At 39.6% G+C, this 25216-nt stretch overlaps 1 protein-coding gene across 5 annotated transcripts in view; it reads right to left on the bottom strand.

Annotated features, from left to right (window-relative positions):
* Window positions 1-25216, bottom strand: part of SPATA5 (spermatogenesis associated 5) — a 301993-nt gene that overhangs the window by 236267 nt on the left and 40510 nt on the right. For all 5 annotated transcript variants that reach the window (XM_043545492.1, XM_043545495.1, XM_043545493.1 and 2 more), the window contains exons 10-11: window positions 13963-14117; window positions 5941-6150 (exon numbers count right to left, since the gene is read on the bottom strand). In XM_043545492.1, coding sequence (XP_043401427.1) covers window positions 5941-6150; window positions 13963-14117 — 365 coding nt within the window. The remainder of the gene's footprint in view (window positions 1-5940; window positions 6151-13962; window positions 14118-25216) is intronic.

Here is a 25216-nt window from a genome sequence, read left to right as displayed (position 1 = left end):
CAAATGTAGATTTTTTTTTTTGTTACATAACTGCACTCAAACAAATTAATGCAAAACTTTAGAGCCTACAAGTCCATGCAGTCCTACTTCTTGTTCAACCAATCGCTAAGACAAACAAGTTTGTTTACATTTACAGGAGATAATGCTGCCCGCTTCTTATTTACAATGTCACCAGAAAGTGAGAACAGGTGTTCGCATGGGAATTTTGTAGCCGGCATCGCAAGGTATTTACATGCCAGATATGCTAAACATTCATATGCCCTACAGGCTTCCAGAGGGCATGCTTCCATGCTGATGACGCTCATTAGAAAAATAAAGTGTTAATTAAATTTGTGACTGAACAAACTTGTTCAGCCAATCGCTCAGACAAACAAGAAATAGGACTGAGTGGACTTGTAGGCTCTAAAGGTTTACATTGTTTTATTTTTGAATGTCTTCACTGAAAAGTACATATAGAGGACTAGCTACCATCAGATTGAATGGATGGGTACTCACAGGAACAGATGCAACTCAAAGGCCTCAGCCTCAGAGAGATGACAGGGCACAGAATTATATTTACAATCTGATCAAAAAAATGGGCAGAGAAGGAAGCTGTGTAGGAGATGAGACCACAATAGGGTGAGGCAATGAGATGGTCATCAGAAGATTACAGTACCAACACTGCCCACATGGGCTACTGTAAGTAGGTCTATTTTTCAAAAAAACATGGTTTTTAAAGTTCAATTCTCTCTTCTTGCATTTTGTCTGGTTTCATCAGCATTTTTGTTATGACTGTAAACTTTGCCTGTCTTGGAACCACATTGCTACTTCTTTATGTTAACATACCTTGGCGTTCAGGAAAGTTATCAAAGATTTCCTTTCATACATTTTCCATACTTCTCACATGAATCAATTGCCACAGTATTAAATACCATTAATTATTAATTAATTAGTACCATAGTATTAAATGGCAAAATCCTTCTGAAGTATCCTAGGGCTGTGAAAACATCCCACTTATGCAAGAAAACCAATAGGTATAATTTATTTTGCAAACCTTTTAAATATGATGAAGTAACGACAGCGCTAAGACTCCTATAGAGATGTGGAAATGGAGGCAAAGAGTCCTGTAATCAAACATCCTCAACAAGTTTGTGTAACCATACCATTCAAGAACGTCTGAGGGGGATGGGAAGAGATAGTAAGAGAGGAGGTAGCAATGTGTTCATTTAAACGGGGTACCGTTCCTGTAAAAATAGGTACACTTTATCCAATAAGCTTAGCAGTTCATTTGTAATGTTCTGAGAAGAGACCTTAACTGTGTATGAATTTTAAAACTTTAAAAAATAATAATAATAATTTAGGATTATTCACTAAATAAGAAACGGCATTTGATCTCTACTATAATATATCTAACCATCCATTAAACATTTCAATTTTTTACTTTGATTTATTTTTTTCCACCTGATTCAAAACTCAGTCTTTTTAAAGTGAGATGTTGCGGACTATTGAGACTCAGATAAATAAATAAACCTCTGACAATAAAAGGCAAAAAACGTACTTGATATTTATATGCACAAAAGATGATCAGGAACAATGAGGGAGAGCAGACTGTAATAAAGGAATGAGAAATTTCTTTCCTGATTTTTTCTGTTAGTAGCTTCTCTCTGAATTCATTACTCCTGGGCCAGTGCCCCCCACCTCTGGAATTCGGAGGTGGTCTAACATTGTTGCTGGAGGCTCCAGGACTAGGCTCCACCTTTCAGCTCAGACCACAGGTGTAGAACGTTATCAACATTAAGACAACTTGATATATTGTATTAAATTAACCTTAAGACAATATATGTTTAAGTCTCCCTTTAGAGAAAATCTTTCATTTATATTCTGGTATCTCACCAGACTACCATGGTGGCTTGAAATCAGAGAGAAGCTGCTAACAGGAAAAAAACGTTCAGGTAAGAAATTTCTTATTCTGTTGCACAGCTTCTCTTTTATTCATTACTCATAGAAAGTAGCGAGCAGTGAATCCCAGAAATAGGGAGGGAAAGGATAAGAAGAGTTTAATTATTATAGTAGAACAACAGGCAGGAATGGACGCTCCCCCCATATAAATCAAGAGCTTTATAAACTAAGGAGTAATGTGTGAACCAACCCAGGAACACCTTCATACCAAAGGATCCCTTTGCAGAGGAACAGAAACTAACTTAGCTAACCTTTGTCAGTTGAGGCTCGTACACTTTTCCCCCCCAGTGCCTCTAGGGATTTCTGTGAATAGTTTCCCAGAAGCCTACCATGCCAACTGGTGCAGGATTTTTACATCTTGCCCACAGCAAGCTTGAGGCCTGAAAGCCTTGGCATTTTGGATAGAATGAAATGAATAGGATACAGCCCAGTCTGAATGAAGGAGTTTTTGCTTCAAGAGCTCTGGGGTTTTCTTCAGGCACAATGTGGGATCCTTGGCTATCTAGCATGTCCAAAATGCCATCTCCTGGGTTGGTGCAGGACTAGGAGGAAGACCCCAACTCTGCTTCTCCCTCTTTCCTGTATCCCTTGTGTAAACTGTCTCGAAAGGTAGCAGACTCTTCTCTATCCAGAACATTATTTCCATTTCCAAGGAGAAGCTTTGACCTCTGGTTATTCCCTGGTTTTGGAAGGGATATAACACTTATGGCCTCAATCATAAGCCAATCTTTGGAAGAGATGACTTCTGTGAGTATCATAATTGCCCACTACTATGGTTTCTTGCACCTTCTACTGGTGCAACTGGTACTGGTCACTGTCAGAAACAAGATACTGGAGTAGATGGACAACTGGAATGATCCCCTTTGTCCATGACTGCAGATTTTTGCACCCCCCCGTTTTTTTTCTCCTTTCTTCCAGCCACACCCTGATAGAGAAGTTGAAATGAACTAACAGGATGCGTACAATGAAATTTTGGAAATGTGTCTCCCAAGCATGCTTGCTTCTATAGTGAGTACACAAGAGTCGAGAGTGAAAGTTAGGTTGGCTTTCAGCATATTGTTTGAACTTACCTGCCCACAAAGGGGCACTGGATGTTATCTGAGAACACGACCTAATTTAGCATCGCATCAAGTACATGTTTCTATGTCCTCAGAAGGAACTTCCGCAGGTACATTTTGAGAAACTCACTCAGAGGAGGAAGTCAATGCACAGCACCAGCAATCCTAGCCATCTGAAATAATTGGCTACTGATGACCCCTCAGGGAATGACTGATACAGTGAAGTTTTGAATCTTTGCAAATACTTACCATTTTGGTACAATTACAGCCAGTTTTGACTTTTGGTTGAGCAATTCTCTCCATCGGGATCAAAAGCTCCTCTTGATTTCCAAGAACTGGTGGCTATGAATCCTTTCCAGCAACTGTTCATTTCTGAATGGTCTGTGTCTCTGGACAGGGTACTGATTGGCATGTTGTCTATTCATGGGTAAAGGTGCACAATGTGAACTCTGTGTCTTGCTATGACTGCCACCAGCCTCTTAAGAGGGTGCAGAAGGCAGATCAGAAGGAAGAGTCTTGTACAGGAATAGTGAGCTTGGGTATGTAAACACTCTTTGCCTTTGTTACAAGGAAGATTTTGTTGATCTGGAAGAAAATGTATCTAGATTTCCTTGGAAGCTTCTGCTCTAGATTTTTCCTCTGTGTCAGAGTAATAATCCCTTCCTGGATACCCTTGATGTTGGTAGCAACCAATGGTTGCTATGCTGGCTTTGACAGTGATGGCTGACACTTCTGGGCAGTCTCAGCAGCTAATTTATCTAATGCTTCTCCCAATAACTCCTCACCTGAAAGTTAGTATTTACAAGACATCTGTTTAGGATCAGTGATGCTATTCTGGAAGCCACCAAGTCAGAATCTACTGCTTGTCACAAATCACAACAAAGAATTAACCAAGACAGAACTCGAGATGTCTCATTCTAAGCAAGGATCATATCTATCAACAATGAGCCACTTTTTCCCCCCACACAGAAGGCAAACTTACTAAATGTATGAAAAATCTTTGGTCTGAAAAGCATAGCTAAGGCTTTGGTCTATGGTGTCTTTTGGAAGAAAGGCCCCTTCTGAAGACGTATTTGACTGGTGGGGTTGCACCAACCTTAGGTTCCCAAATTTATGAAATTTCTTTGCTTTTATATAAACATTTTAGTTGAACATTTGGTTTAATTAGATGTTGTCATCTAGATGTTATGATGCCCTCAAAGGAGACATTAATGGGAAAACACGTATCTAATAATGCTTGAAAAGGGAGATTATTTTATTAATGAGTTCCTTGGTAGGCTGCTGACTGACATCCTGTCCTGGAAAAGTCCTGTAGAGGTGGGGGTTGGGGGGGGAGGTTTCATTTCCATGTGTAGTACTTATTTCCCTGGCTGTTTATGGGGGGAGGTAGTACATTATTCATCTTGGCATGGGAGCACACAACAGAGCTGGAACACATATCTCAATTGTGGAAGTAGCTTGCTAGATGTTCCCACGACCCTGAAAGGCTAAGTGCCTGCTCCCCCAAGATGGGTAGCACCCAAGTAAGTAGTGTAGGCACAGCCTGGTACCACTCAGGGTTTGACTCAGTAAATCAGGATAATTTTGAACAAGGGCAGGGATGTTACCCCAGTGTAATACCACAGAGGTGCAACTTTGTGGGCAGCAGAAACCTCAGGGTCATGGGCTCCCTGAAGTGCTCAAGGCTTTAAGCCTTGTGAAGACAGCCTTCGGAGCTGTGGAGAGAAAGACCCTTTCCCCCTTTTCAGAGTCCTTTCCCCGGTACAGTGGGTCCCGAGGTCCCAGACAGGCACAATTTCTATTAGGCTGAAACCTGAGGCAGGGCTGCACAGGCTTCTTTGCATGCCCACACATGCTGCAGGGTGCGGGAGGGGCAGTGAACATGGTCCGGAGCACTGAGCAAGAGACTTTATAGGAGAAAGCCCCAGCGAACCCTCCCTCAGAGGAGAAGGGGTTTCACCTCTGATTTTCACATCAGTCGTTCATTAACAATATTAAATTACTGCCTTGTGAAGGCAATACTTCCTTCTGTCTTTTTGAGAGACTCTGGGTTTTACAGGACTTATCCCAGAGTATAATGATAATCCCCCCAATTCATAAAGGGAGGATGAGGAGCTGTGCAAAAGCCTTGTTTCTTCCCCAGGGGAGCAGAGGACCCACTTCAGTATCTTGAGGGCAGGGGGCAGATGGCTCTGGATCCTTCAAGGCTCCCCCTCCTCCCAAGCCTAGGTCTATTGAGGGCCCTGTGCCGGCTAGATAGCTTCCTCCTCATCCTTAGACCCTCTCCACAAAAGCTCAGAAGCTCCTGATCAGGCTTTTCTGCACTGGAGTCTCAGCTCCTTGGGGCAGGATAGGTTTGCCAACATGCCAGTCTGACTCTGAGCCTCATTCCCTAGCAGCACAAAGTTTAGCTGGCTGGCAAGAGGAGGGCACCATTCACCCTCTGCAGAGCCTGGAAAGTGCTGCCTCATGTAAGGAGCTCCACTTAGATTTAGCCAGGTGTTTGCAGGGCAGCTCTGCCACGCCTGAGTGGGAGCAGAGGGGCCTGGCAGAGGACACTACAGCATCAGATCCAGGTGGTTGAAACTATCTTGCTGCTATTTACCCAATGCCGGGAAAATTATAAGTCACCACTGCACAAAAATGAATAAAAAATAAAACTAAATGGCCAGGAGAAACCGAACTGCCAACTTGTTCCACCACCTCTGGAAGAGGAAAATCTGGTGGCTGCCTGAGCTGAAGCCAATAGTGGAGCCCAATCCTGGAGCCTCCACCAACAACATTGGACTGCCTCCAAATTCCACAGGTGGTGGCATTAGCCCGTGAGTAATGAATGTGGAGAGAAGCTGTGCAGCAGAAAGTTGGTTTGAAATACAAAACATTTGTATTGTCTGAAGCCATATGCTATCCTGAGATTAAGAAAAAATAAAAATAAAGGACCTACCTTCACCGCCAAGAAGTTGAGGCCACTTTCATTGGCCAAAGCTTTCGCTATCATTGTTTTTGAGCATCCAGGAGGTCCATAAAGTAGTACTCCTTTGGGTGGCTGAATCCCCATTCGGATGAAGGATTCAGGATGCTTCAGGGGCCATTCCACCGCCTGCTTCAATTTCAATTTGACAGTTTCAAGTCCTCCTATGTCGGACCACAATACCTACAACACAGACCATTTTGCTGAATCCACACATTAGCACAGAATGGAGGGTTGTATAGAACTATGGCATGTATCTCCTTTTCAACAGGTTTATTTCATGAAGTTTAAAAAAAGTGCATTAAGTTTTAAAGCCTTTTAAATTAAACAAGCAGCATCTGATAAATTATCAGTAAAGAAAAAAGGAAAAATGGTGAATTTACATAATTACAGATTTACATAATGAAAGGGGGGAAAATAAAATTTCATATATTAAACATCTATTTCAAAAGATGAATAACTGATGTTATCCAAAAATACAACCCAGTATCAATACTACCACCCACATAATCTATAAACTCTGCAGGATCATTAGATAATTCCCATCATTTCAATTCCTGTGTGTGTGGCATTTATATCGGTGTATCATTTGTAAAATATTTTGGTATCCTTCTAGGGGAAAATTCTATGTCAATTTAAGAGGTTATTATTTTCATCTAGCACACTAAAGAAACTTATCCTAGGTGCAAGTAGTCACATAGTAGGGACTACTAACATGTATAAGTTTTTGAAGGATTACAATGGTTTAAATCACTTTGCAACAATATTTATTCCACCCTGGACTTGCGCACTGGAGATTTAAGTAGTATGTTAAAAAATACTGGATGAGTATTTGCCTATTAAAGATTAAAATGTAAGGAGTAACTGCAGTTGGAGTTGCTCTGCTAAAGATAATGTGTAAAAGCACAGACCCCAACAGATGTATACCACTAAATATAATGTAGCCTATTCAAAATGGTGGGTAAAATGAGCCCTACCTTTTCTTACATAGTTGTGAAGAAGACTGTGATAATTTTCCCCACTCCAGATAACAGAAAATACAAGGAATTATTTGCAATAAGTGGTCTGCCATTATGCCCCTTGTTTTTGTCAGCATCCATTCTACTTTCCTTTAGATATTAAAGATATCAAGCCTTCACAATAAGAGGCAATTGACTCAGCTGACCTTATGTTTTGAGATGACATTCTCCTAAAATGGGTAGTCTTCAAAGACAGGCAACAGATTTACTGGCTATAAAATCAGGACTCCCCTCTTAAGATTCATCTGTGCTTGACGGAGGTAGACACAAGGATGGGGAAGCAGAAAGAACAAGGACTGTGGAGAAAGAGGTGCCTGTGATTGGAGGGGGGAGGAGAAAGAGTCAAAAAACCTAGCATATATCATCCTTATTCCTGACCTAGAAAACTGTCCCCCTCCCAGGCTACTGTAATCAGGTGATCTCGCTCAATTACATCGCCTTCTTAGTGCTATTTGTCTGATATCTCAACACTGGAAACTAAAAATGTAATGTTACTTCTGGGTAAAGCACTGTAGCCTGAGAACAAGCATCAGCAGGGTGCTTAAGAGGAATAAGCAAACTAGAACAAATGAGCAAATTCCAAATCCATTAAAAATGTCTCTTTGGCGGTCTTATTTTAATATATGACAAAATAATACATGTCTGAAAAAAAAAAACAAAGAAGATCCACACACAGGGCATCCACTAAAAAGCGAGCTGAGCTAAAATGCTAATGGGAAGTAAGAAGCTGAGGGTCTGCTGCCACCAGAGCATGACCCTCAAGCTAAGAGCATCCAAGGGAAAATGTTACAGGAGCCCTGAAAAAAGCTCTATTTTTAAATTTTTATTTTAATCAACTTCTACTTTTTGAATCAATAACTACTGTGGTTGAGTAAGGAAGCATAAAAATACACGCAACTGACAGCAATTGCCTACTGAGAAGAGTAACGATGAACTAGCTAATGGCGGAATTTTGCTGTGGGAAAAAAAAGTTAAGAGAAATATCAATTTAGAGAAAAGAGAGGATTGCTGTTTCTGATTCTAAGGAATCTAGTATTTGAGGAATGGGGGGTTAGGGTTTACGAAGCAGCCTGCCAATTTTGCTAACTTGTCATACCCCAAATTTTGCTACCTGCCAGTGCTAAAACTTATTTCTAATGTGCTATTTCAGAGAAGTACTGTGAAAGAGCATTTTTGATTTTGTTCCACCATAAAAACAGGCCTGAATGAATAAACAGTAGTTAAATAGTAGTAAATGGGCTTGCACAGCTACACATAGTTGTGCGCGTTGTTGCTTCTTATTTTGGGGGGGGGGGAAATAACTGAGTTACTGAAGATAGTGAATGAAGCAGAAGACAGTAACTTGAAAAATTGCATGACAATTAATTCCTCAAAATAAGAGACAGACACATTTACAGAGTCTTAGTTAGCATGAAGCAAAGATACAAATTCTTAAGACCAGGTCTTAGTATGTCTCCTTAACTTTAACAGAAATAAATAAAAAGAAAAAATAATCTACAGTACAATATGTTTTAGTAAAGAGACAGGAAAGATGTTTTCTGTAGCTTCTTAACACTGCTAGAAAACACTTCTCTTAAAAGACATATACATTACATGAAACAAAATTTCTAAATTTCCAAATTAACTTGACAGTGAAATAGTAACAGCAGCATACTTTTCCTAGGGAAGGAGAAGAGACAAATAGACAACCTTAATTTTCAGAACCATATTATTTTATATTAATTCACATCAGTAAAAGATGGACTGGTTGTTCCAGCAGTAATGTTTGGGTGGGGGGAGGGATAGCTCAGTGGTTTGAGCGTTGGCCTGCTAAACCCAGGGTTGTGAGTTCAATCCTTGAGGGGGCCATTTAGGGATCTGGGGCAAAAATTGGGTACTGGTCCTGCTTTGAGCAGGGGGTTGGACTAGATGACCTCCTGAAGTCCCTTCCAACCCTGATATTCTATGATTCTTTCTAGTGGAGACAGATGGAAACAGGAGATTGTAACAGAAACCTTATGTGTCATGCAGAGGAAAAAACTTTTACCGTGGAATACGTTACCAGGAATTTACTAAAATTTTCAGAAGCAACAAGCAAAATGAGTTTTGTGATACCTTGCACACCTAAAAAAATTCAGAGAAAGGACACTTATGACAAAAGTACCATGAAGCACTGTTCAAATAACTCTGCAAACACGCTGTGTCTGTTCCACTGCGGTATGCCATTTACCATCAAGACAAGTTGCATATGAAAAAGGAGAAATTAGAGAGGTAAAGGGCGGCCTTTGAGAAACACAGGTGTGGAAAAACCTGAAGACTCTCTCTAGATAAGTTCCCTTTTGGAACTTGATGCTAGGAAGGAAAGCATCAATGTTTGATTCCTCGAAACTGCACTGTAAGGTAGGTAGGTAGGTAGAAAGAGGAGTATCATGAGTTTTCATACTAACATAGCATGCAGGGTTAAATGTTTAGCTAACTTGTTTATCTAGAATTTCTATAATGCAGAGTCTATGACACTGAGACTACTTCATTTGCTACTTTTTATTACTAGGGACTTTTCATAATCTGATTGGGTCTCAGCCTAACTAATTAAATTTTTTGGCACAGAATTCCCTCAGGGGTAAGCTCAGAGGGATAGTGACAGTGCTCTGCTCTGCAATGTAGGACACCTAGGTTTCATTCCTGGCACTAAATATTTAACTCTCCAAGTCAGCAGGGCTGAGAACGTGAAGCAGAACTGTAACTCCCTAGACAGTTATGAAGCAGCAAGTAATAAAGAAACAAAGCAGACATGCACCAAAGGATGCATCTAGAACTTTTTGGCTAGAAAGGTGTAAGTCTCAGTGTGCTGAATTACAATAGGACAAAAAACAGGCAGGGAAAACCCTCAGGTTTCCACAGAGAATCCTAAAAAAACCATAGAAGAGGGAGGAATGGCTACTATAGCAGAACTTCCCAAACCACTGAAGCACAGAACTAACTTCCTGATGCATAACATGCACCCCCCATCTCCAAGTCCCTGACACACAAGAGAAGTCTTCCAAAGAGGTTACATGTAATGAAGTTCAAGAGAAGTTCCGTTAAAATGAAGGAGTACAGGACACTCAGATTCTTGCAGTCAACATACAAACATTTTGCATTCTCCCCACACACAAACACACCGCATAGCACTCACTGCATACATGGAGCGCCAAGGGAATGCAAATATATAGTACACCAGGAAGTGGACTGTAATGTGCCACCTCTACACCTGGACACTCCTTTCCTCTTCTGTCCTCCAACCAAGCTCACTATCCAATAAATCCCTCTCCAAAAACTCACTTAATCTGACTGCTTTCCCCATCAATAAATTGGGAATGTTTTGAATAGAAAAACTAAGTATTGCATCCGATAATCTTCCTCATTCAAATAATGCAGATGATCGATACTGCTCTTACAAGGTAAGGGAAATGTGTTGTATACTGTGCAACAAGTAAAATGGCGTAGGCACAGCAGTGTGGCTTTTGCTGATTTTCTATTAAAAATTAGCACAACCAGAGCAATTCAGTTTAATAAAATACTACATATAATAACCCTCCTACAATTCTCTCTGAAATTTAAGATTAAAAAATTTAGAGCTAATTAGGACAAGAAAAACCTCCCACTCACCACCCTGCTCAAAATGGTGCAGATTTTAGAGAAAAATCCTGCATATTTTGACTAACGTCTCTGCAGATTTCATGATAAAACAGAGCATTATTTATCTTAAGTGGTGGAAAGAGGATGTTACACTTTCAGGAAAATACAAGGGTAGCAAAGAGAGAATGGTATCGGCACAAAACCAAAGCAGGAATGAGCCTTTTATCAAATTGCCTTTATTCATGGTTTAAAATATAGTAGGTTACCCCATTTTTGCTACGTCTTTTCCCATTTGCTTTCATAGGGCTACTTTAAACAGCCCTAACATGAAAAACAGCCAATTTTAAACTGAAAAATGTTAACCTAACATAATGAACGTGCCTCTCAGTTTTCTTAAGGCTGTATTTGATTTCAATGCTAACTCACTGTATAGCCCAAAAGTTGCATCTATGCACGTGTTTGACCCTTGTAATAATATATCTTCAAAAAAAATGAACAGTTAATGGAGTAATACAGTCCCTACCCAAGCTATTGTCTCCTATTGGAAAGTTTCCTGTGGTTGGTCATTTATTTCATGCTTTAATGTATTTTTAGCAAGGGTTTTTTAGATGACAAACAGAATTAATGTCAAACTTTGAAACACTTTTCAAAAAAAGGAATTTAATCCCTTATTTACCAAAAAAGTAACACACATGATTACCTGTCTACTCAGATAGCTTTTTTTTTTTTTTTTTTTGGGGGGGGGGGGGGGAGGCATGTAGAAGAAGCCTATCCTCACAGAAATAAGCAGGTGAAAGTATCTGAAGATTAATCACTTTAAGATAACTAAACATGCTGCAACATTAGCACATGCACTAGCTAGAAAAAAGAGAATTGAAGTTATAGGACTCTAATTGCAGGAATGAACTACTTATTATTAAGCCTATTTGGTTTCCATTAGGATTTTTTTGTTTAAACCATAATTTTTACAATATGATATGAACATAATAAGCTTAGTGCAAGAAAGCACTTTCCACTGGTGTAAATTACTACAGAGCACATAAGTAACATATCACAGTGCACCATGGCCTCAAGCCAGCTAATAAAGTGCTGGATGGAAAAATGGCCCAAGTCCATGAACTGTAAATATTGTATTGAAAGGAGGTGAAGGGGGAATAAAAAGAAGAACTTCTTATTGTATTTATAACTAATGTTGGTTCCAATTCTTGTGACGAACAAATAATTCCAGAGGTTTCCCAACAGAGGTTCCAAGACTGGACAATCATACATCATGACCCCAAATAGTAAAGTATGCTAGGGCATAAATAGCCTAGAATATTGCTGGCACAAGATCATGGGCCCCAAATGATTCTGCAACTGAACCCATTTAGTTGGCAAGTACCTGGTTTGCACTCACAATCAAGTACTTAAGTATCCAAACAGGTGCAAGTGTAAGTGTAATTAATTGGACATGCAATTTTTCATCTCCTTTAATTGCAAAAGCAAGACTGTGCTTGCAATATGAGATTGAGATCTAGCTAAAAATCAGAATGTATGTTTCAAAAGTATTCTAAAATATTGCACGCACAAGGAGTCCCAATAAAGTCAATGAAGTTAAGCATGTGCTTAAGTCTTGACAGAACAAGGCCTATATCTGTAAAAGCCCAAGTCCTGCTAGTGTACAACACTTTTTGTGTACTCATTTCAATATAGAAATGTTTTTAAATAGCCGTTTGATGACTAAAGTTGTGGAAAAAGGGACTGAGACATAAGGAGGAAGGCACTGAGAAGAATGACAATTTAGACTCTAGTGGTTAGGCCACTAGCTTGGGACACAGGAGAGCTGGGTTCAATTCCCTGTTATGCCACAGACTTCTTGTGTGACCGTGGGCACATCATTTACTCTGTCTCTGTGCTTCAGTTATCCAGCTGTAAAATGGGGATAATAGTACCTCCTTACCTCACAGTATTATGAGGATAAATACATTCTGAGGCATTCAGATATTAGTATGGTAACAGGAGCTATTTAGGTATATGTAAGTGAAATAGACAGGGCCAGATTCTATTCTTGATTTCAGACGTATTAATCCTGAATATCTCTACTGTAAATGCAGAGTAATTCCACTGACTTCAATAGCATAACAAAGCCAGGTTTGGCCCATAGTGCAGAATACATGAACAGGCTACTAAATGAAGTGTACCATTCACTCTTCTGACTACTTATTCCCATAGTTTGGAAATAACCACCTACTATGTGATTGAATTACCTGTTGATTCATCTATGTGAAATGATGCTTAATAACTTGCTTTTAGTTTAAATTTTTTGACTTGGAGTTGATTTATATGCCCCCCTTTTTCTGGAATTTTCTTAATATAAAGCACAAATATTCATTTTGCCAATATTAACAAGATAGAAGGGGTATGTATAGCACATTTCCGTTTATCCATCCATTCACACACCACCTTCCCCTAGAAGCGAGTAGACAAGTTAATGCCTACAAATATTTTGATTATCAGAGTTAAGTAATTTGGTTTGAGGGGTTTTGTTTTAGTTTTTTAGGCACATATTGTTTGTCTCAAACAACACAGGGCTTATTAGAACATTGTAGAATACTTATCTGGTTATCTCAGATAATCCTTGGCCTTGAAAGGCTTGCAGTCCACTCTTTTCAATGTAAGTTGAAAAATTTGTGACAGGAGGTGATAGATGTATATCTTTTCCAAAAAGTAACTAAATTTTTCAGATGAACGAGTAGCATATTCACACACAGTTGTGCAGGCAAAGTGATCACTTCGGAAGTGATCACTGCTGACCAGTAATGACCCACACAGGAGGTCAAATTCTGCTCTTAATTAAACCTCTGCAATCTTGCTGAAGCCAGTGAGATTGCAGATGTATGAGTGTCGGCAGAATTTGTCCCTATGCTTTCAGTGATTCAGATCTTGTTGAACTAGACAATTTATCAGCTATGCTCCATACAGTTACACAAACCTTTTCATAGCCTTGTTTCAATATATTTTGGTGGCAAATGCCAATGCTTTGTTTCTAATTGAATTGGTTGCTGCAATACTAGTGGCTCCGATGTACAGACCTAGTCAGTGCCTGTTTCAAGCTTACATTTTTAGGCTTTTAATCAATTAACCTATTCAAATCTTGAGAACAGAGTATACAGTCAACAAGAGACACGGGTCCTCCTGCAGTGCCTACTTTTCATGCTGAACAAATACAAACAAAAAAACCAAATCTGACATGTCAAAAAAAAAAATGATGCATAACATTTATTGGAGACCTCTATTTTCGAAGAGCCCTGTCTGCAAAGGTTCATTTTAGAAGTCTCACTATGACTTTACAGCATTTAGCTTTAACAATGTTTCTAGTGTTCTGTGGAACATGACTTACTTTTGGCACATCAATAGCCACCTCTCTCATGGCGCTGGGCCTGACATCATTCATCCCCTGCAGGAAGTCATTCAGAGTAATCATCACTGACTCAGCCACCTCGCTGTCTAACAGGTTAGCTTGTTCTCCCAGTGTTCTCCGCAAAGCACACAAACCTACAAAGAAAACCAAACACATGTTGACTTCATCCTGTTTCCCACAAATACAGAACGTACAACACATACATGCACAAAAGATTGCAGCATTGGCAAGGAAATTATCTTCAAACAGAACGTCCCAACGTCAGGCTCTGGCTAGTTCAGAGAACACAACAGATATTTCTAATGAAGGGGAAAGGGGATTTTATGACCACATATACACATAGAACAGATCAGCTCCAAGAGAGAGACTGAAATAGCCATAATTCCCAGGAAAACCATTATAGGGTGGATAGGGAAGGTGACAAGAAAAACTAGTTTAGATAATTTTTATAGCCATTTTATAATGAGAAAAAATACAAATATCTAGCAAACATTATACAGGAACCACCAATTCATGTAAGATTGGCTGCCTTGTCTGGTCTCCTGCCAATACAGGATTGGGCCCCAAGTGCTCTCTTTGCCTAATCTACTTTAATAGGATTTAAAATGATGAGATTTCTGCTACTTTCACTGAGAGCTTTCACTGTCTAATAAAACTACAGCATTAGGAGGTTTTTCTTCATGTTCCACCCATTTTCCACATGATTCTTCATATTGTCTTGAACTACCATGAATAATGCCTCTCCCTCCACCACGTTCACACCGTTCAAACAAACACTTATAGCTTCCCTGCTTCCCCTCTGTTTAGCCAAACCATTCATACAGCATTCCTACAGTCTTTCCCTATACCTCAGAAGCTCTGTTTTCCCCCCTTTTCTGATTTATCAATATCTTTCTGGGTACAGAAGCACCCACGGGGGCATGGATCAGCCTTCACGTCCTACTCCCCATCAGTACCTGGCCCAGGCCAAGGAAGCCAATGATCTAAATTCGGTGATGAATCCTGGTCACGTGCCACCTGAGGCAAGTTGCGCATATGCTAAGTAGCAGTAGTACCCAGAACTAAACACTATTCTATAGGGGATCTCACCATTCCATATGGAGAGGGACTATCAACTCCTTTTCCTGTGAAGGGACACGTTGCTACCCAAAAGCACCTTGGCGTTCCTTACCCTTCAGTTTGTTTCTTTCAAGCTTTACTCCCATTTTGTTCTTCCTGCCTCTATTTCCAAACTTGATTTATATACTATAAATTTTACTGTATTAAAATAAATCTTGAAGGTAATAGAATTTAACTGATGTAGCTTACAAAAATATGTGGTACCAGTTTGACATAAATGAGCCAAGCAAACAGATAAAATATTTAAAAAAAAATTTCTATGCTTAACTGAACAAAATGTCAAGTAATGCTGCAAGAAAACACAATAATGATAAGGGATAAGGTGTTTCTAAAATAAAAATGGCTTTACTATCAGAGGATCACTGTATATTTTCTATGGGAGCACTTATGAACTTGGACATACAAGATTTCTGACAATTACAGGAATTCTAAATTTCCTACAATATATGTAATGTGTGAATAGATCTAATATCTCCCCTGTGGATCAGTACAGCTGGTGTATCTCTATTGAATTGCCAATTATTACAGAGCATGAACACCTGCGTTCAATACACAAGCTCTTTAATACAATAAAAAATGTTTGTAGTTCGGGTTCTACCCAAATGTGGAACATTTAGAACTAACAGGATACATAAATAAAAACATTCCATGAGGTCAAATAGGAAATTGCAAAGCTAGTTGCCAGAAGAGAAGTGAAAAATGCTACTGACTCACTTCAACATCACTAAAAGAATTTCAGAAGGGTTTTTTGTTTTGTTTGTTTGTGTTTGTTTCTTTTTCCTTTTTATCTCTTCTTCTATTATTATTTTTAAAAAGAACTATTATTACATAACAGGACATCATTTCAATCACACAAATTTGTAATTTCACAGCCACGTGTGCAAGCAAAAAAACAACCAACTACCACCAAATAGATTAATCACACTATGTTATTGCAGTTATACGATTGATGAGTTTTTGTTTTAGTTTCAGTTTTTTAATCCTATGTTTTGCATTTGATCCTAAGCATTTACAATGACTATTCACAAGGCATCAGTGATTTAAAATAAATGAATAAATCACGGCTTCAGAGAAAGTTATGTCATAAAAGAAAGGAAATAATTGATCCAGATCTCTCTTCTTCATTTACAAATATCCTTTCTATCAGCTACACATTTTACCACAAAAGCCCATTTGATGAAGTTTGTAACTATATCACAGCTATCTTTTTCATTTTTAAAGGGATAACTCAATTTTTAGTCATAACATAAAAATGTCCAAAGGGGACACCATTCTTCTGTATGGCCACTGCCAGTGTAAAGTCAAGCTCTGCCCGTGCTGTTAACCATACCGGAGTGAAGTTTCAGTGAGCAGTAGTGTGTTTGAAATGCAGCAGCTCTGATCCAGAACAGGGAGAAAAAGGTCACAGCTCTCCAAACAAAGCCTGAATTCATTAAAGCATGCGTGTGTACCTGCCAACATGCAGGTCAATATTTAATTGAAACAATGTTTTACATTTAAACAATAATAAAAAACAGATTGAAAATGAGAGCATGATTCTTCCTGTTTCCTCTTGTTATCATAATCATTCTTTTCTGCCCTTCCCACTGACTCCTACCCAAAGTGGGTGGGACGGGGAGACTTATTAACTAGGGAAGAATACAGTGAATGGCCTTCCAGGACTGAAAAAAACACATCCCAACTTTGAGCCATGGAAAACATGCATTTAAAGTAAGGAAATCTAAGGTAATATACACTGCTAGAAATTTTGTTGCAAAATACCCCCACAGTGGTACCCGCAAGTTTCTTGCTATGGAGATATAAAGTTTTGAACTCTTAATCCATGCAATTTTAAATACTGTATCCCAGAAAATAGTGAACAACATTCAATATTTAATATGCCAACTAGATACCATTAACTTGGGTTTGAATAGAGACTGGGAGTGGCTGGGTCATTACACATATTGAATCTATTTCCCTATGTTAAGTATCCTCATACCTTCTTGTCAGCTGTCTAAATGGGCCATCTTGATTATCACTACAAAAGTTTTTTTCTCCTGCTCATAATAGCTCATCTTAATTAATTAGCCTCTTACCATTTGTATGGCAACTTCCACCTTCTCTGTATGTATATATCTATCTATCTATCTTCTTACTGTATGTTCCATTCTATGCATCCGATGAAGTGGGCTGTAGCCCACGAAAGCTTATGCTCTAATAAATTTGTTAGTCTCTAAGGTGCCACAAGTACTCCTGTTCTTTTTTATTCAATATTTGCTCATCCGAAAGACCCATTTGGTCTCTGCAGATGAGCCTCTTCATAGGATTTGTCTAGCCCAGGGGTTCTCAAACTTCATTGTACCGCGACCCCATTCTGACAAAAAAATTACTATACAACTCCAGGATGGTGGACCGAAGCCTGAGCATGCCCAAGCCCTGCCACCCCAGGTGGGGGGGCCAAAGCCCCAGTGCCCGGGGGAGTGTCGGGGGGAGAGGAGCCGAAGCCCAAGGGCTTCGGCCCCAGGCAGGGGGCCTATAATCTCAGCCCCACTTCCCAAGGCTTAAGCCCTCAGGCTTCGACCCCAGACAGAGGGGATTGGGCTTTGGCCCCATGCCCCAGTAAACCTAAGCCAGCCCAGGCAAACCCATTAAAATGGGGTCCCGACCCACAGTTTGAGAACCGCTGGTCTCACCTGTTTTGAGTCAGATATATATATAGATATAGATATAATCCTGTATTGTAAACTGGCTCTGAGAGCACATTTATGTATCAATTTGACTTGACGCTATTCAGACATCATCAACTTTCAGTGGATAAATGAGTAGTCAGATTTTATTAATTCTGACTAATTAGGTGCCATTCCTGCAGCCCGCTCATAGACCCGTAACCCTTACTCATGTGAGTAGTCCTGCTGAACTAACAAAAAATAAAAACACAACAAAATTGAGTTAGTTTTCCAGGTAGTTAACAGGACTACTTGCATAAGTAAGAGATACCTATTTTGAATAAGGGTTGCAGGATTGGTCCACAGCACTGTACTCTATGCACAGTAGGGACTTAACTAGGTGGACATAAAGAGTATATTCCATGGAGAAGAACACTGCTTCTCAAGCTCGGCATAAATGGAAAACTCTGAAATAAACTAAAAGAAACAAAAAACATGAGTGTATGATATTCATCATAAAAAACAATGGAAAAAAACAAACAGTTTGTTCCACTCCCCAGCATTGTCTGTTATCCCTCACAAATTCATCCTGTCTCTAAGGACAGAGGAAATAAGCGGGTTGTACAATTTGTCATAGTACAGCTGCTTTCTTTTCCGTCCCTTACAAACTATGATGCAAGTAGCATTGTTTACCCTTAAGGTATTCTGGTTCATAGCTATGGTTAGATGTCTGCACATTACGTTACGACTGCACGTAGACAAGTGTAAGAATAATTACTCCCATATAGCTAAATTTTGTCAGAGTCTACGCTTATTACACACTAACCCAGAAAACAGAAATTATGCACGACATGAACACCCAACACATGCGTACTATAGGTCTGACAGACTGAGTATACACAATATTGTTAGGATATAGATATTCAGGCCTGTCTGTAAAGGCCTACACTCTAAGAATTTAGGTGTATTCTTATCACTTGGCTAGTTAGAGGTATAAAAGAAAGAATCAAAATCACTGTCTGCCAGTGTAAGGTCCTTCTCTTAATGTGACAGTCTGAGGCACTGTTCTTAGGCCAAGGCCTTTGGCTAAGCAACAGAGGCAGCCATAAGCTGGGAAGCGACCGGTCACCTCCTCACATTCCAAACTAGTCACACTGAAATAAGGTGCTATTGGGCTGTTAGGAATACAATCCTGTCCTGATAATGCCTGTCGCCTCCAGAGAAAAGGAAGTGTCTAGAAGATGTAAAAGGAAACTTAGTTTGATAGCATCCTGTCTGACAAGAACTCACTTATCAATAGCTGGGATGTGAAATTCTCATTTCTGTGTTTGTTCTATCACTGTAGTCCCCATTTCCCCACTGTTTGTTTGTATAATCTCTGTCTGGTTCTGTGATTGTTTCTGTCTGCTGTATAATTAATTTTGCTGGGTGTAAAATAATTAAGGTGGTGGGATATAATTGGTTAAATAATCTTGTTAGAATATGTTAGGATTGGTTAGTTAAATTTCAGGAGAATGATTGGTTAAGGTATAGCTAAGCAGAACTCAAGTTTTACTATATAGTCTGCAGTCAATCAGGAAATCGGTGGGTGGGTGGGAAATGGGAATCATGTTTTGCTAAAGGGGGAAATGGGAACAGGGAATGGGGGTGGGGAAATTGGAATCATGTTTAGCTAAAGGGGGAAACGGGAACAGGGACACAGGTAAGCCTCTGTGGTGTCAGAGCTGGGAAGGGGGACACTAAGGAAGGAAATTGGAATCATGCTTGCTGGAAGTTCACCCCAATAAACATCGAATTGTTTGCACCTTTGGACTTCGGGTATTGTTGCTCTCTGTTCATGCGAGAAGGACCAGGGAAGTAAGTGGGTGAAGGAATAAGCCCCCTAACAAATATACGTGGAAATGGATGTGACAAAGTATATTTATCTTACTCCTTTGACTGCCTAACTTCCAGTTTTCCATTATCCCATCTCCCCTGGGCTTGTTCTAACATTCCAAATTCATAGATATTAAGGTCAGAAGGGACCATTATGATCATCTAGTCTGACCTGCACAACGCAGGCCACAGAATCTCAACCACCCACTCCTGCGACAAACCTCTCACCTATGTCTGAGCTATTGAAGTCCTCAAATTGTGGTTTAAAGACTTCAAGGTGCAGAGAATCCTCCAGCAAGTGACCCGTGCCCCATGCTACAGAGGAAGGCGAAAAACCTCCAGGGCCTCTGCCAATCTGCCCTGGAGGAAAATTCCTTCCCAACCCCAAATATGGCGATCAGCTGAACCCTGAGCATATGGGCAAGATTCACCAGCCAGATATCCAGGAAAGAATTCTCTGTAGTAACTCAGATCACACCCCATCTAACATCCCATCACAGGCCATTGGGCCTATTTACCATGAATATTTAAAGATCAATTAATTGCCAAAATCTGGGCAAGACTCACCAAATCCAAGAATGGCTTCAAACAACAGTAATTTTAATTTTAATTTTAAGTCAACTTGAAAAATAATTGTTTCTTCTTTCCCTACCATTTTGAAGTTTCCCTACAAAACTTCAAAAAAAACTTCAAAACTTCCCTACAAAAACAAAAACATGTTTCCCTACCATTTTGAAGCTTCCCTACAGATCCGATGAAGTGAGCTGTAGCTCACGAAAGCTTATGCTCAAATAAATTTGTTAGTCTCTAAAGTGCCAAAAGTACTCCTTTTCTTTTTGCTAATACAGACTAACACGGCTGCTACTCTGAAACCTATCTTAACAGAGGGAGATTGTATCTGTGAGACTCTCTCTCCTATTCACAATCACACAGACAACCTTTCATCCAATTTTCAAATCTAGCAACCACCTTCCCTCCATTCCGTGATCATGTAACATTCACGTGACAACTACAGCACTTGCTGATATGAAAAAAAAAAAAACACAAGGAAGTATTTTATGTATTTTTAGCTGTCTTTACTGCAATTTAGCAGCTGGAAACAAAAAGAGGAAAGGCAGCACCAGGTGGCCATCAGCTAGTGTTCCACAGACCACAGTGCTGGGACAACTGACTACACCACCACAGATTCCACAAGTTTAGATGAATTCTTTAATTTGCATCTTTTAAAAGTACATCATCCAAAGAATTTTTTTTAAATGCCACCATGTGGACAACTAAGATGACAAATTCATTGGAGGAGAAATATCCACATGAAAGTGTTATAGCTTTTAACTTAATCTCTAATCATAAATGCACACCCAATTTAGAGATTGTGTTTATTACAAAAGCACAAACCACATTTTACTTTTGAAACCATATTCTATAATCTGCATTAACTTCCAAAGTTACATGGAAAAATCTCTGAAGAACTTTTATGTACTGTTTGCACAGGAATGATAATACCCTTAAATCCCCTGTAACCATAATATTGCAAGTTCACTCAGCTAACCTGAGCACTAATCTACTGTAGGGATTGTGTACACAATTTATAGTCCTTCATGAATAGTCTGACATTTGCTGGAACATGTCTACAGAACTGAGCAGAAGCTGGTGGGAGGTACAACAGGGGGAAGGTGCGGAGGAGAAGGAATTGCATTTCCAAAAGTTCTGGCACACAGGAAATAATTTGCTCCCAGATGAGACTATATAACCACAACTTATAGCAAAACTAAAAACTAGAATAAAATAAAAATATGATACCATAGCTCCTTTATTTCCAAACCACTCAAGTCTAAGACACCTTGCTTAAGGTTGGCCATATGTTCACAGAAAGAAAGAAAAAGGCTGCCCATTATCCTGACAGTTTAATGGCAAAGACAGGGTGAGAGGCAAAACTTTAGTGTAACTGTTGCTAATAAATTCTGCAAATCAGAATGAAGTTAAGAAAAGTTTATAAGGAAATGCCACATTCTTATCTGACAGATCTGCTTCACAATCTTACCTGCTTATTTTACACACAAATACACAGAGTTACAGTTTTTTCACTCCTGCAGAGCTAATAGGCATACATGTGTGAGCCAGACTCTTCTCTGGCTTGAGCATCATCAGAATTTTTAGCTAAATTCCAACTACAGACTTTTTTTTTTAAAACTGTAGATGAATTAAGCCAAAGAGAACCCAGCTTGACTTTCAAATCTCAGGTTGAGTTTGCAATGCTGGCAGTTAGAATGTACTCTTGAAAAGTAAAGAGAGTCTTTATCTGGATCTCCAACAGTCAATAATATGGAACCTTCATAGCACCCTTTTTACACACCACATTTCAGAAGTAGCTGCATTTTAAATTCTGGATATTTTAAATTTAGAGTATTTAAAGCAGCTATGTTAGTCTGTTCAGTGCCAGTTACTGAAGAATTCATTCTTATCTCAGACATTGACAGTCTGGCCCCACCAAAGCCAAAGCTCCCACAGACTTCAATACGGCCAGGATTTCACCTCAAAAATCTTTTAATATATATTACACACACACACCTGCACACATACACACACACACACATCCCTACATTTGTACAAGTTATATCTGAAACTGGACAATGAATCAGAGTTGAAAGATGAAAAAAATGAAATTAATTTCAGAGAGGTTGGTGCATTTCAGTTCAGTGGGAATCTATATTATTGTTACCTACAGTATGTAAACAGAAAAACCAACTTGCAGACACAGAATTAGAAGAGAACTAAACAGAGAAATGTCAGCCAAAATTCAGAGATTTAGATCTAAAAACATAACTGGACTAATGTGTGTGCAATTAAATATAATGTTGAAAAACAAAATGCTTCAAATTAATTACAGATATGTGGTACATAAGAGGAAAATGGTGGATGAAATAAAGCAGGAAGTACCATGACAAAATAAAAGACCTCATTAGAGGTTTCTCAAAAATCTGAAATGTCATTTTAAACAAGTAATATATTGAGATTGCAAATTCAAAACCCTAAATAAATTCAGCCCAGAAGCCTAGAGGTAGAAAAACCACTCTTCTATACAAGGGATGCCAATCCGAGATTTGGTACTTTGTCTCTTTGGTAAGTTACTGGCAGGTGGTTAGAGGGCTACTAATGCAGCCATTGAAAGAAGGAAGATTTCAATTCATATCTGTAGTAACTCAGTAGCAACACTGTTTGCTCCAAAGGTTGCTGTGACTAACCTACTTTAGCTGGAAGGATGGGTTGAACCCCATTATGAAGGTCTTAAGTGGGTAGGGAGCAAAGAAAGGAAAATTCAAGAGAGTGGAGAGGATCCCTTGGGCTCCAGACACTCCACACTGGAAGGGAGAAAAGACTTTTAAATATGCAGAATACATACACATTTCACAGATGCTAAGTGGGACAAGCCAACCTGGCTCACTATACAGAATATTGTATCCCAGCAAGGCAAAGATTTGCTTATACCTGAGCTTCAGAGATTTAAGGGAGGAAAGTGAATTAGTGCTCAGACATTTTGAAGTCAACACAAGGGGCCAGATGCTTAGACCTAGTTAAGCCCGCCTTGCTTGTTTCAAAGTTGCCCTAAACAGGCCACTGAGGATTCCTTCAGCAAGGGAAAACCCTTGGCAAGCATAAACCCTGACAGTTCACCTTTCACTATGACCATTGTAGTCTCCCTTTTAACCAATTCCTTATCCACCTTTCAGTTCTCATATTACTCACGTCTTCTCCAATTTAACTAATAGTTTCCCATGTGGAACTGTATCAAATGCATTACTGAAATCCAGATAGATTAATTAGATCTACTGCCTTTCCTTTCTCTAAAAAATTAGTTATCTTCTCAAAGAAGGAGATCAGGTTGGTCCAGCACGATCTACCTTTTATAAAGCCATTGGTGTATTTGTTCCCCAATTACCATTTACCTGTGTCCCCTTAACTACTTTCCCTTTCAAAATTTGTTCCAAGAACATGCATACAGTTGAGGTCAAACTAACAGGACTGTAGTTTCCTGGATCACGTTTCCCCCCCTCCCCCCCGCCTTCTTTAAAACAGAAACCATTTTAGCAATTTTCTAGCCACAGGGTGCGACCCCCAAGTTTACAGATTCATTATAAATCCTTGTGATTGGGTTTGCGGTTTCATCTGCCAGTTCCTTTAATATTCTTGGATGGAGATTATCCAGGCCCCCAATTTAGTCCCATTAAGCTGTTTGAATTTGACTTCCATCTCTGATGGGGTAATTTCTACTTCCGTATACTCATTCCCATTAGCCACCCTGCCACTACCCCCAGGCTCTTCATTACCCTTATTATAAACTGAGGAAACATATTTGTTTAGGTGTTGGGCCATGCCTAGATTATCTTTAATCCCCACCCCATCCTCAATGCTTAGTGGTCCTACTTCTTCTTTCATAGATTCATAGACTTTAAGGTCAGAAGGGAACATTATGATCATCTAGTCTGACCTCCTGCACAATGCAGGCCACAGAATCTCAACCACCCACTCCTGTGATAAACCTCTCACCTATGACTGAGCTATTGAAGTCCACAAATCATGGTTTAAAGACTTCAAAGAGCAGAGAATCCTCCAGCAAGTGACCAGGGCCCCATGCTACAGAGGAAGGCGAAAAACTTCCAGGGCCTCTTCCAATCTGCCCTGGGGGAAAATTCCTTCCCAACCCCAAATATGGCGATCAGCTGAACCCTGAGCATATGGGCAAGATTCACCAGCCAGATACCCAGGAAAGAATTCTCTGTAGTAACTCAGATCGCACCCCATCTAACATCCCATCACAGGCCATTGGGCCTATTTACCATGAATAGTTAAAGATCAATTAATTGCCAAAATCTTATTATCCCATCATACCATCTCCTCCATAAACTTATTGAGCTTAATCTTAAAGCCAGATAGGTCTTTTGCCTCCACTGCTCCCCTTGGAAGACTATTCCAAAACTTCACTCCTCTGATGGTTGGAAACCTTTGTCTAATTTCAAGTCTAAACTTCCCGATGACCAGTTTATATCCATTAGTTCTTGTGTCCACATTGGTACTGAGCTTAAATAATTCTTCTCCCTCCATGGTATTTATCCCTCCGATATATCATATCGAAGGGATCAATCATATCTCCCCTCAACCTTCTTTTAGTTAGGCTAAACAAGCCAAGCTCCTTGAATCTCCTTTCATAAGACAGGTTTTCCATTCCTCGGGTCATCCTAGTAGCCCTTCTCTGTACCTGTTCCAGTTTGAATTCATCCTTCTTAAACATGGGAGACCAGAACTGCACACAGTATTCCACAAGAGGTCTCACCAGTGCCTTGTATAATGGTACTAAAACCTCCTTATCTCTACTGGAAATACCTCGCCTAATGCATCCCAAGATCGCATTAGCTTTTTTCACGGCCATATCACATTGGCTGCTCATAGTCATCCTATGATCAACCAATACTCCAAGGTCCTTCTCCTCCTCCGTTACTTCTAATTGATGCATCCCCAGCTTATAACTAAAATTCTTGTTATTAATTCCTAAATGCATGATCTGACACTTCTCACTATTAAATTTCATCCTATTACTA

This window comes from Chelonia mydas, chromosome 4 (assembly GCF_015237465.2).
Source record: "Chelonia mydas isolate rCheMyd1 chromosome 4, rCheMyd1.pri.v2, whole genome shotgun sequence".
In the NCBI taxonomy this organism is placed as follows: domain Eukaryota; kingdom Metazoa; phylum Chordata; order Testudines; family Cheloniidae; genus Chelonia; species Chelonia mydas.
This window is presented reverse-complemented; position numbering and strand designations above follow the sequence as displayed.